The sequence below is a fragment of the Dermochelys coriacea genome, chromosome 1, assembly GCF_009764565.3.
Source record: "Dermochelys coriacea isolate rDerCor1 chromosome 1, rDerCor1.pri.v4, whole genome shotgun sequence".
Classification (NCBI taxonomy): domain Eukaryota; kingdom Metazoa; phylum Chordata; order Testudines; family Dermochelyidae; genus Dermochelys; species Dermochelys coriacea.
Genome location: NC_050068.2, coordinates 116689809 through 116703825, shown reverse-complemented (window position 1 = coordinate 116703825; position 14017 = coordinate 116689809). Strand labels below are relative to the sequence as shown.

The window sequence follows — 14017 nt, the reverse complement described above, 5'->3', positions numbered from 1 at the left end:
GCCACACAAATCTGAACTAAATAGGCTACGTCATTTTGTTGATACTACTAATTTATTAATCATTTATTTGAACAGAATATAATCCTTCAGGAAGGCAAATAGATTGTGTCACTTTTCAGACTTTCATGAACCATCTTAAGGACATCTTAGGATAGAGTTGTCACGATTACAGGGCTAGCTGCACTTTTGCCCTTTTTCTGGACTATATGAGCACACCTTAGGCATCAGGCCTTATGCCTTTACCTATATTGGGGGGGAATTCTACAATTTTCCCACTCCTAGGCTGGACTTGGGGCTACAGTACTCCGTGTATCAACTGTGCTTACCATCTCTGACTGAGTTCAAACACCTGTGATCTTCTTTTTGGGAGTCTTTGGCCAGCAGTATATAGCGATCAGACAGTCTGCTTGAACCAAAGTATTGTTTTTATTAATAATAGGAACAAAACATTTAGTGAGAAAGGACTTTAGAATAACAGTCTACACACGTTTTTCCTGAAGTATTACTCTTCCTTGATGGTAGCCCAGGCAGATGTCCCAGTACGTGCCTGTATCTTAATCTGGTTCCCCCAAACAACTTGCCCTCAATCATTTTGTAACTGCTGTAGTCTTGTTCATCCTACATTCATTCATTCATTCAGTAACCAGGTCATCACAGCACTCATAAATTATTACAGAGCAGCTCCACTTCCATCACATGAGTATTAATGCCTTCACTTCTCAGACACATTTTGTTAACATCTGCCTTGCTTATGACTATAACATGACTATAATGACTATAGCCATTACCCTCTGATCCCACTGAGAGTTACCAAAAGAAACTACAGCATTTGCTCAAGAAACTCCCTGAAAAAGCACAAGAACAAATCCGCACAGACACACCCCTAGAACCCCGACCTGGAGTATTCTATCTGCTACCCAAGATCCATAAACCTGGAAATCCTGGACGCCCCATCATCTCAGGCATTGGCACCCTGACAGCAGGATTGTCTGGCTATGTAGACTCCCTCCTCAGGCCCTTCGTTACCAGCACTCCCAGCTATCTTCGAGACACCACCGATTTCCTGAGGAAACTACAGTCCATTGGTGATCTTCCTGAAAACACCATCCTGGCCACTATGGATGTAGAAGCCCTCTACACCACCATTCCACACAAAGATGGACTACAAGCCGTCAGGAACAGTATCCCCGATACTGTCACGGCTAACCTGGTGGCTGAACTTTGTGACTTTGTCCTGACCCATAACTATTTCACATTTGGTGACAATGTATACCTTCAAATCAGCGGCACTGCGATGGGTACCCGCATGGCCCCACAGTATGCCAACATTTTTATGGCTGACTTAGAACAACGCTTCCTCAGCTCTCGTCCCCTAATGCCCCTACTCTACTTGCGCTACATTGATGACATCTTCATCATCTGGACCCATGGAAAAGAAGCTCTTGAGGAATTCCACCATGATTTCAACAATTTCCATCCCACCATCAACCTCAGCCTGGACCAGTCCACACAAGAGATCCACTTCCTGGACACTACGGTGCTAATAAGCGATGGTCACATAAACACCACCCTATATCGGAAACCTACTGACCGCTATTCCTACCTACATGCCTCTAGCTTTCATCCAGATCATACCACTCGATCCATTGTCTACAGCCAAGCGCTACGATATAACCGCATTTGCTCCAACCCCTCAGACAGAGACAAACACCTACAAGATCTCTCTCATGCATTCCTACAACTACAATACCCACCTGCTGAAGTGAAGAAACAGATTGACAGAGCCAGAAGAGTACCCAGAAGTCACCTACTACAGGACAGGCCCAACAAAGAAAACAACAGAACGCCACTAGCCATCACCTTCAGCCCCCAACTAAAACCTCTCCAACGCATCATCAAGGATCTACAACCTATCCTGAAGGACGAGCCATCACTCTCTCAGATCTTGGGAGACAGACCAGTCCTTGCTTACAGACAGCCCCCCAATCTGAAGCAAATACTCACCAGCAACCACACACCACACAACAGAACCACTAACCCAGGAACCTATCCTTGCAACAAAGCCCGTTGCCAACTCTGTCCACATATCTATTCAGGGGATACCATCCTAGGGCCTAATCACATCAGCCACACTATCAGAGGCTCGTTCACCTGCGCATCTACCAATGTGATATATGCCATCATGTGCCAGCAATGCCCCTCTGCCATGTACATTGGCCAAACTGGACAGTCTCTACGTAAAAGAATGAATGGACACAAATCAGACGTCAAGAATTATAACATTCAAAAACCAGTTGGAGAACACTTCAATCTCTCTGGTCACTTGATCACAGACCTAAGAGTGGCTATACTTCAACAAAAAAGCTTCAAAAACAGACTCCAACGAGAGACTGCTGAATTGGAATTAATTTGCAAACTGGATACAATTAACTTAGGCTTGAATAGAGACTGGGAATGGATGAGTCATTACACAAAGTAAAACTATTTCCCCATGGTATTTCCCCCTCCCACCCCACCCCCCACTGTTCCTCTGATATTCTTGTTAACTGCTGGAATTAGCCTACCTTGCTTGTCACCATGAAAGGTTTTCCTCCTTTCCCCCCCCTGCTGCTGGTGATGGCTTATCTTAAGTGATCACTCTCCTTACAGTGTGTATGATAAACCCATTGTTTCATGTTCTCTGTGTGTGTGTGTGTGTGTGTGTGTGTGTATATAAATCTCTCCTCTGCTTTTTCCACCAAATGCATCCGATGAAGTGAGCTGTAGCTCACGAAAGCTTATGCTCTAATAAATTTGTTAGTCTCTAAGGTGCCACGGGTACTCCTTTTCTTTTTGCGAATACAGACTAACACGGCTGCTACTCTGAAGACTATAACATGGATTCACACTGGAAAACTTTTCACCTGTCAGATAGCTAGTGCCCACAGTGGCATTAGCTGGGAGCAGTGCCTACACAAAATATTCATCGAATTTATGATACCTGTCTCATATAAAGAAATGATCCTGAGTCCCTACAAAGGTCACTTTGCTTCCAGACAGTGCCAAGTGACCTTAAAGCTACTGCAAAGAGGCAGCTGAAGATTCCTCCAGCATCCCGGCTGGAGTGGGGTATACCGAGGCGGAGAGGGGATGTGACAGGGACAGGGCCAAAGGGTGATGTGCTCTGCTGATCTCCTGTTGGTGAATGAGCCCGAAGGGATTGTTCTAGTTGACGCATGTTAAAGCAGCTTTAACTTGTATAGAAGGCTGGTTTTGTGCCCAGGATTGGGGAAGAATAAAGGAACTTCAGGGCAACCTTTATTTCTTCATAAGCTGCATCAAGTATGAGTTCAGCATGACTAAGGATTGAACCACTTGCAAATCCTTATGTGAACGGGTTACATTCACCCCGTTGCAAAGGGACAGCACATAGCCTATGCACCACTTTAGTCTTGTTTAAGCCTTGTTGTAATGACTTGTGGCCTAGACATTAAGAGATCCCTAGGCCAGATGATTTTCACCCAGTGTGCATGCCCAGTATTCTGAATATGATGCAATGGATACAATATGATCCAACTGGGGATGGTTGCTATGGACTAGTTTTTGTATGAGTAAGCGAGAACTTCTAAAGCTATTTAACATGTCTTTCTTTAGCAGTTAATGGGCTATGAGATCCTCAGAGGATTCAGTTGCAGGAGCAATTTTCTCAGCAACTGCAATACTAGTTCCTTGATATACGTGAGACACAAGCCAGTATGAAATGCTATTTTTAGATCATGGATGTATCTGCCAGCACAGATAAGGAGCTGCTTGCCAAATCTAAACATACACACAAAACATTGACTCAATCACACACAAACATAAACAAGCAAACAAATACCCCACCCCCCAATAAACTAATCAAGCCATTTCTCCTACTGACTGGGAAAGAGAAAAAGAGAGAGACTGTTATTGGTATTTCACTTCTAAATTCTTCGGAGGTGTTCAGATGCTGCACTTACTGCAGAGCCGTAGAAATACATAAATAGATAGAAGCATGCAGAGTTAGGAGTCAGTTGTAGGCTTATTCAAAACAGACTGAATCTTAAAAATCTTGTCAGTTTTCTTAAATTATATATCTGAATTAATCCTTTGTACTAGGTCCTTCACTACAGTCTGCCACACTAAAAAGTAACAAAATCAGTTAACAAAAATTAGGCGTAATGCGAGAAATTGATCCCTAGAATAAACTCATTAAACTCAGTGGAATTTTTTATAGCAGGGATGAATTTGGCCCAGTTAACTTTTGTTTTTAAAATCCTAGTCTTACTACAGACATTTATGGGCATTAGATATTATGAATCAGTGACTGACCTTACAGTAAGATTCAAAAGAATGATTGTTTTATTTTGATAAGACACTCTTTTCTTTACCTTGATTGATTTTACTTTCTAATGATGAACCTTCAGGGTTTAATGCAAGTATTCAAGTGGTGGACAATATGAATTTCCATTAGGACATAACAAGTCTTAATATGACTTCTGATTCATTCCCAATTTAGAAAGGCATAATACCGAAGATGTTAAAGTATTTGGAAGATATGAAGGCCAGAGAACATGCCATAAATAACGAAGTGAATAATTAAATTAGTGCCTCTCAGAATGAACATTCTAAATTAAGAACGAAAACACGGCATATACAGTATTTTAAAAATAAACAAATGATGTAGCTGTCAATTGAGTTCAACCGAACTAGTCATAAGAGTGAAGTTACTCACATGTGGAAGTGCTTGCAGGATCAGAGCCATAGGTATCTCTCCTTTCTGCTACAATCAGGGCTGGATTTAGGGACAGGCAACCCAGGTGATCACCCGGGGTGCTGGGCTTGGGGGGCGCCGGGCTTAGGGTGTTGTTTCTATTGTTAGCAACAAAAGGGAAAATACAATGTTTGAGGTAAAATGTTTCAAGTATTCCATATGTGGATTAATTTTTCACTAACCTCCTAGAATGTTGTGGACCTTTGTGGAACCTTGGAGAACCTAACAGACTTTTTGAGAACTACATTTTCCTTGAACCTTTTAGAATATTGTCATTCATGCCCTTGCAGGTATATAAGGAGCGTGGTGTGGCGTGGCGTATCCAGTCAGTCAGTGAGAAATAAGGATGAACTGAAGTGAAGTGAGAGCCCAGTTGCAATATTGTGAACCTTGTTTTATTGTGTAATTGTGAAAGTGTACTTGTGTTTTAAGAATTGAAGAGTATAAGTAGCAACTAATAAAGCACATATTTAATGAGATGCCAGAGCTATCTGTCAAACCCCTTTCTACGCAACAATATAAAATAAATACTGTTACTTCTTTTGCCATGCTTAATACATAATGTGTAATGACTTTCTAAGACTGCGGAACATAGACTTTTGCTCTTCCTCATACTGTCTCAGAGTAGCAGCCATGTTAGTCTGTATTTGCAAAGAGAAAAGGAATACTTGTGGCATCTTAGAGACTAACAGATTTATATGAGCATAAGCTTTTGTGAGCTACAGCTCATTTCATCAGATGCATTCAGTGGAAAATACAGTGGGGAGATTTATATACACAGAGAACATTAAACAATGGGTGTTACCATACACACTGTAAGGAGAGTGATCACTTAAGATGAGCTATTACCAGCAGGAGTGGGGGGGGAAGAAAACCTTTTGTAGTGATAATCAAGGTGGGCCATTTCCAGCAGTTGACAAGAACATCTGAGAAACAGAGGTGGGTGTGTGTGTGTGTGGGGGGGAAATAAACATGGGGAAATAGTTCTACTTTGTGTAATGACCCATCCACTCCCAGTCTCTATTCAAGCCAAAGTTAATTGTATCCAGTTTGCAAATTAATTCCAATTCAGCAATTTCTCATTGGAGTCTGTTTTTGAAGTTTTTTTGTTGAAGAATAGCCACTCTTAGGTCTGTAATCGAATGACCAGAGAGATTGAAGTGTTCTCCAGCTGGTTTTTGAATGTTATAATTCTTGACGTCTGATTTGTGTCCATTTATTCTTTTACGTAGAGACTGTCCAGTTTGACCAATGTACATGGCAGAGGGGCATGGCTGGCACATGATGGCATATATCACATTGGTAGATGCGCAGGTGAACGAGCCTCTGATAGTGTGGCTGATGTGATTAGGCCCTGTGATGGTGTCCCCTGAATAGATATGTGGACACAGTTGGCAACAGGCTTTGTTGCAAGGATAGGTTCCTGGGTTAGTGGTTCTGTTGTGTGGTGTGTGGTTGCTGGTGAGTATTTGCTTCAGATTGGGGGGCTGTCTGTAAGCAAGGACTGGCCTGTCTCCCAAAATGCGTTGGAGAGGTTTTAGTTGGAGGCTGAAGGTGTTGGCTAGTGGCGTTCTGTTATTTTCTTTGTTGGGCCTGTCCTGTAATAGGTAACTTCTGGGTAATCTTCTGGCTCTGTCAGTCTGTTTCTTCACTTCAGCAGGTGGGTATTGTAGTTGTAAGAATGCTTGATAGAGATCTTGTAGGTGTTTGTCTCTGTCTGAGGGGTTGGAGCAAATGCGGTTGTATCATAGAGCTTGGCTGTAGACGATGGATCGTGTGATCTGAGTGAAAGCTGGAGGCATGTAGGTAGGAATAGCGGTCAGTAGGTTTCCGATATAGGGTGGTGTTTATGTGATCGCTTATTAGCACCGTAGTGTCCAGTGGATCTCTTGTGTGGACTGGTCCAGGCTGAGGTTGATGGTGGGATGGAAATTGTTGAAATCATGGTGGAATTCCTCAAGGGCTTCTTTTCCATGGGTCCAGATGATGAAGATGTCATCAGTGTAGCGCAATAGAGTAGGGGCATTAGGGGATTGTTCTAAGTCAGCCATAAAAATGTTGGCATACTGTGGGGCCATGCGGTACCCATCACAGTGCCACTGATTTGAAGGTATACATTGTCCCCAAATGTGAAATAGTTATGGGTGAGGACAAAGTCACAAAGTTCAGCCACCAGGTTTGCCATGACATTATCGGGGATACTGTTCCTGACAGCTTGTAGTCCATCTTTGTGTGGAATGTTGGTGTAGAGGGCTTCTACATCCATAGTGGCCAGGATTGTGTTTTCAGGAAGAACACTGATGGATTGTAGTTTCCTCAGGAAGTCAGTGGTGTCTCGAAGATAGCTGGGAATGCTGGTAGTGTAGGGCCTGAGGAAGGAGTCTACATAGCCAGACAATCCTGCTGTCAGGGTGCCAATGCCTGAGATGATGGGGCGTCCAGGATTTCCAGGTTTATGGATCTTGGGTAGCAGATAGAATACCCCAGGTTGGGGTTCCAGGGGTGTGTCTGTGCAGATTTGTTCTTGTGCTTTTTCAGGGAGTTTCTTGAGGAAATGCTGTAGTTTCTTTTGGTAACTCTCAGTGGGATCAGAGGGTAATGGCTTGTAGAAAGTGGTGTTGGAGAGCTGCCTAGTAGCCTCTTGTTCATATTCTGACCTATTCATGATGATGACAGCACCTCCTTTGTCAGCCTTTTGATTATGATGTCAGAGTTGTTTCTGAGGCTGTGGATGGCGTGTTCTGCACAGCTGAGGTTATGGGGCAAGTGATGCTGCTTTTCCACAATTTCAGCCTGTGCACGTCGGCGGAAGCACTCTATGTAGAAGTCCAGTCTGTTGTTTCGACCTTCAGGAAGAGTCCACCCAGAATCCTTCTTTTTGTAGTGTTGGTAGGAAGGTCTCTATGGGTTAGTATGTTGTTCAGAGGTGTGTTGGAAATATTCCTTGAGTCGGAGATGTCGAAAATAGGATTCTAGGTCACCACAGAACTGTATCATGTTCGTGGAGGTGGAGGAGCAGAAGGAGAGGCCCCAAGATAGAACAGATTCTTCTGCTGAGCTAAGAGTATAGTTGGATAGATTAACAATATTGCTGGGTGGGTTAAGGGAGCCACTGTTGTGGCCCCTTTTGGCATGTAGTAGTTTATATAGTTTAGTGTGCTTTTTCTTTTGTAGAGAAGCAAAGTGTGTGTTGTAAATGGCTTGTCTAGTTTTTGTAAAGTCCAGCCACGAGGAAGTTTGTGTGGAAGGTTGGTCTGTTTCCCCCCACAGAAAATAAGATGCCCCTGAGGAAGCCTTCAGGAGCTCCGTATAGGAAGTGAAAAGCTCAATTGCAATATCGTTTGCAGCAAGGGGCAAATCTGATGGGAAAATATTTGAAACAGAACAACATAGACTATGCTTTAGGCAGGAGTGATCATCTCAGTGCAGGAGAAATTGAGGAGTGAAGCATAAACGATGGAAGTCCTATTACTAAAGAATTAGCAGATTTACCAAGGCTATGACAATGATGTGAACACGAAGGGAAGAAACAGTGGCGCCCAGGCAAGGATCCTTGTGCTGAATCTTTCTTCATGCCTTCTGGTTGCCATTCCCTTACCTGGTTGTGTCAGATGCAGCTTCATCTTCTGTAGATTCAGTTATCTCTCTTTGGAATACTACAAAGGATATACATCCTGTTTTCAGCATCAGCTATCAGGTGGAAGATCCTCATGGACAGTGTTACAAATATGACCATGAAGCTGCTAAGCTGGGAAAGCTGTATTGACAGCATAAGCCCAGTGAGGTACCAAGTGACTGAGGTCTATGACACCCTGATGGAACTAGCACAGTCAAGTAAAGCTGAGGCCAGAATCCGACACGAGGCGAAAAGCCTGGCAAACCAGATCACTGACTTCAAATTTCTGGTCTCAGTTATGGTTTGGCACGATATCCTGTTCCAAGTAATCATTATAAGCAAGGCATTACAAACTCAGTCAATGGACATTGCGACTGCTACTTCTTTGATGAGAAGCTGCCTTGATTTCGTTGTGGCCTACAGAGACAATGGATTTGAAGATGCCATCACTGTTGCAAAGGAAGGGCGGAAAACTTAGGAGTTGAGCCTGTCTTCAAGGAAACTCATATTCATTGGAAGAAGAGACAGTTTGGTTACGAGGACAAAGATGAGGTGATGGGAAGCTTGGAAGAAAAATTCAAGAGGGAGTTCTTTTGCTCATTGTTGACACTGCTCAAGTGTCCATCAAAGAAAGGGTCAGACAAATGAAGCACCACGAAAAGATCTGGGGGGTTTGGTATGACCTCAGTAAGCTGCCAGTAGACAGGAAAACACTCTTGAACAATTGTATGGCCCTTCATTGGATGCTGACACATGCAGAATGGTTGGATGTCAATGACAAAGATCTCTGTGTAGAATTGGACAACATCCGTCACATTTTGCCACACAGGAACACTCTCCACTTCAAGTTCTCCAATTCTTTCATGATGCAGAGCTGAAGGACACATTTTCTAATGTGTGGATCGCTTTGAAGATTCTGCTCATGCTGCCATCCACAGTCGCAAGTGGTGAGTGTAGCTTTTTGAAGCAAAGGCTCATTAAAACATATCTTCGATCGACGATGGCTGATGAGAGACTGATATTGCTTGCTATTTTATTTCTTGAAAATGCCATTGGCCAATCTTTAGATCTCTGTAATGCTGTGCTTGAGTTTGTGAGGGAAAAGGTAAGAAAAGCGACCTTTGGAACGAAAGGAATAGGGTTAACAGTCTAAGGCTGACACCTACTGTAACATTTTTAAATACTGTTCCACCCAATGTTGGTGCACAGTTCAATTTCTTGATGTTAGAATATTTTAGTTATTCTTAAAATTAAAAAAAGTTTCTGTCAGCTTAGAGGAAATTAATTTTTTTAATTTGCATATATATGGCATTAATAAATACAGATTTACAGATCGTAGCGTCCAAATTTATCTTCTTATATGACAGGGATAAATCATGCATGCAAATTGTGCATCAAAGTCGTGACATGGGCTATAAATGCAATAAAAAATAAGGTATTAAAAAATTTAGAAATGGAGGGGCAGGGGAGGCACTGAAGACGCTCCTAGCCTGGGGCACCATTTGGTCCAGGGCCAGCTCTGACTACAAGTGTCTCTTGCACAGGCTTATATAACAAGAATTAAACTAAACATTTTATTACTTTCACAATCTGTAGTCCAATGGTTATGGTATAAAACTTGGGGTCTGGAAACCTGAGTTCTATTCTTTGCTCTGGCATTAACTTACTCTGTAACTTTGGATAAGTAATTGCACTTTCCTCAGTTGTAAAAATAGGAATAATTATGCTTACCTATCTTCATAAAATGATTTGAGATGTATGGAAGAAAGCAACTATAGACTAGGGGTCCCTCGTATATGTCTCCTGCTTATCCGTCATTTCACATATCCGTCACTCATCAATATGGGAATGTGTTCCGATTAATGTTGGTCCTAATCCACATATCCGTCGCTTAATCTTTTGCATGGCTTTTCTGTGGGTGCTTAGCAACCACTAGCAGCCAGCATCTCCCACCCCCAGTACCTCCTGTCTGCCGGCGGCCCTGCTTCTCCCCATCTTCCTAGGCGCCTCCTGCACGCTGAGACACAGCTGTTACCCTGCATGCAGGAGGCGCTGAGAGGTCATTTTGATATCCATCGCCCTTTTCAAGAATGCAACCCCGAAGTATACCAGGGACCCCCTGTAAGTATTAATATTATTATTTTCACTTAGAGTAATATTGTAAATAAGACCAAATTCAGGCTTGTTCACCTTCTCAATACAGGCACCACTGTTGTCCAACTGATATGTTTGATGGGATAAATTAATAAAATTGGAAATAAATTTGTATTCCATAAAATTGGGAAATAATATTCTTTAAGGCAATCTATGATATACAGCAAATCAAAATGAATTCCAAATCAGCTCACTTTGACCTTTTGTGTCCAGTTATTAAATAATACTTTACATCATAATAGATTGTATTATAACACGTGATCATTCTGAAAAAAAAAGAATACAAATAATAGAATATGTGTACGGCAATGTTGGAAAGTTTCACTTATGGTAGGAACTTGCATGACTTTAGATCCACCGTAGTCAATGGCAACGCCCTCACCCCCATTGACTTCAGTGATTGCAAGATCAAGATTTGTTGAGCTTTGGGCATAAATGATTTGTAAATTAATAGTTCTCAAGGTAATAGGATAACTTTGACTTCAAATAATTGTTTCATGACACTTTCCATGGTTCTGTTAGTAGAACACACCACTCTAATCCAGGACTAATCTCTTAATAAAAGTTGCTTTACTTTCTTTTATAATTGAACCACATTCACTGCACATGCCTCTTTGTAGTGTGACAAAATAAATAGTATCAGTAACTCTAAAAAAAAGGAAATACTGACAAAGAATCTGTGATTGAAAAATGCATTTACTTTCATGTGTCTAAGTTGTCCAATGTAAAAGGGCCATCAATGTAAAAGAATATCATATTTACATTTTGCACTATTCTAACTTAATAAATATATATCAGATTTGCAGTAAATATGTCTTCTAACAACCTACAAATGTGACATTGATTAGATATACTAATTGTGTAAAATCTTATCCAGACATTGAAAAACCTTTACCACTCAGCTGTGGGGTTTTCTGCTATGGGTTTGATGTTGGTTGGCACAGGGAGGCTCTTTCACTTTCTTTCCCCAAACACGCCTGTGTAAGATCCAGAAAGATTGCTGACAGCAGTGTTCCTGTGGCAGGGTAGCTAGCTTATCCAAAATAATAGGATTCTCTGGGGCTGATCCTCTGCTGGGGTAAATTGTCATAGCTCCCTTGATTTCCCTGCTTCCCAGGATGGGAAATCAATGGAGTTTTGCCTGAGTAAGGACTGGAAAGTTTGGTGCATTGTGCCATATCAGCACCCGTTCTTGGGAATGTTCCATGTACTCATGTTGTATCATATGTTTTTGGGAATGCTCACTTGCCATCAAAAGAGAAGGTGCTGGTAGGGCTTTCTCTGTGAGGGACTTGGGAACTTAGGAATTCATTCCCTTGTCATATTCCATTGGCCTTCAGGGCGTGTGGCAAAGCTCCTTCTTTTTAGAAGGGCTAACATTTATGCAGCAGGGACTGGGACCCGTGGCTGCAGGGATTTGATTCTCTTTTTTGGTTTTGGAGACTGCTTTCTTTCTACAGTATTGCAGTTTAATATGTGTAGGGGGTGGCTGAGTGCGTTGGATAGGTGCTATTATCTACACCTCTACCCCGATATAACACTGTCCTTGGGAGCCAAAAAATCTTACCGCGTTATATGAAACCGAGTTATATCGAACTTGCTTTGATTCACTGGAGCGCGCAGCCCTGCCCCCCCATCCCCGGAGCACTGCTTTACCGCATTATATCCAAATTCATGTTATATTGGGTCGCGTTATATTGGGGTAGAGGTATATTGTATATAAATCTGAATAAATAAATAAAGCACTTCAAGACTTAATCTAGCATAATTAACTGAAGCTAATTGCAAAATATTTCATTTTAAAGCAAACTGAATTTACAACAAAAGTTTTCATTCAAGTTGGGATTTTGTGCGTGTTCTCTTTCCTGCTAATGGCAGGAGAAATGTTCACTGCCAAATTTACACGTTGTAAGTGCTTACTGTAACTATGTGCTGTAATCCAGCCCAGGGGGAATAATGAGGGTGCTGCAACTTCATTTCCCTTTCACTGTTGCTGATGCACCAACTGCAATAATATTTCAAGTCACTCCCTGTCTCTCTGAATAGTTAGGGGAAGGTCAGCTATTTTTGACTGGCCACGCCTTGATAGAGAAACAGAGTAAAGCTCTTCCATCAATGTCCTAAAATAGAAGGGCCTTTCCATCTGTCAAGCTGAAGTCAGCCTTGTGGAACACAAGTCAGGGAACACAAATCAATCCACAAGGAACAGGGGAAAACAGAAAGGCAAGGAAAGAGAAATTTCTTCAAACACAGGCTGCATTCTCCAACCAGCACCTATTGTCCACTTGCCTAATTTTTTACTTTGAGAGGGTTGATTTTTAAAATACTTAAAAAATATTCAGATTCATTTGGAAACAAATCAATGATGAAACTGAGTGTGGGGATATTTTTTGGAGGCTTCTTTGGGGCGCTGGGCGTTTTGCTCTTTTTGGTGGCCTTTGGGACAGATTACTGGCTTCTTGCTACAGAAGTTGGAAGATGTTCAGAAGGTCGAAACAATACCACGGTTAGTATGTATATTTTTTCTTCAGAATAATAGTTGGCATTAGTTTCACAGATGTGTTAATCTCTTCTTCACGTAGAAAGAACATACTGAATGGACACTAAGTCTGACTCTGGTGTTTATGGGCCTGATCCAAAGCCTACTGCAGTTAGTGAATTTTTATTGACTTAATTTGGCTTTGTTCAGGCCCACTGTGCTCAGAACCACGAGATTCGAGCTGAGCTTTTGACAAAGGAGCTATAATTGCACAGGTTTTCTTTAAATAATCTGTATTCAGGTAAGATGCATTTTCAACTAAAAACCTATATTTGATGGGATTTGATTCTGTTAGCTACCTGAAAAATACCTTGACTGTGCTCATGCATGCAGGTGACAAAGATTGTGTTTGTTTTGTGCAGGAGGAGGTAGTCACTTTCCACCATGAAGGTTTCTTCTGGAGGTGCTGGTTTGTTGGAATTGTAGAAGAGGACACTAACAATATTTGGAAATTCTGGTACAGTAAGTGTAGTTTATATTTTCACATTACCTTTACCACGTTGATGCAAAGGCTGAAATTCTTTTTCTTAGTTATCTGGTGCAATATCTATATCTATATATATATATGCTGTTATCTCATAAATAAGGATTATCACACACACACACACACACACACACACACACACACACACACACACAGATTCTGGCCGCCAAAATGATTGCTTTTACTGCTTTGGCAGTGCAAATTACTCTTACAGCTACCCTAATTGGGCATTCTCCCTAGGTCCAGGAATCCCCAGATGGCATGGAGCTGACAGTGCTGATATCCCTTACTCGGGCAAAACCCTCAGTGAGGTTAATGGGGCTTTTGCCTGAATAAGAACTTTGAAGCTGGACCCATAGAATTCAGTCTGCTACTTTAGAGAATGTGTTTAAAAGTGTTCTACTCAGCACAAATACAACTCATGATCATATAAATACTTGACATTAATAT

At 41.7% G+C, this 14017-nt stretch overlaps 1 protein-coding gene across 2 annotated transcripts in view; it reads left to right on the top strand.

Moving 5' to 3' along the window:
• TMEM182 (transmembrane protein 182) overlaps positions 1-14017 on the top strand; it is a 53427-nt gene that overhangs the window by 4871 nt on the left and 34539 nt on the right. Inside the window, exons 1-2 of one of the 2 annotated variants that reach the window (XM_043513104.1) lie at positions 12521-13050; positions 13446-13545. In XM_043513104.1, coding sequence (XP_043369039.1) covers positions 12907-13050; positions 13446-13545 — 244 coding nt within the window. In that variant the 5' untranslated portion in view covers positions 12521-12906. Of the gene's footprint in view, positions 1-12520; positions 13051-13445; positions 13546-14017 lie in introns of those variants that run through there. The other variant, XM_038386802.1, reaches the window with a different exon arrangement.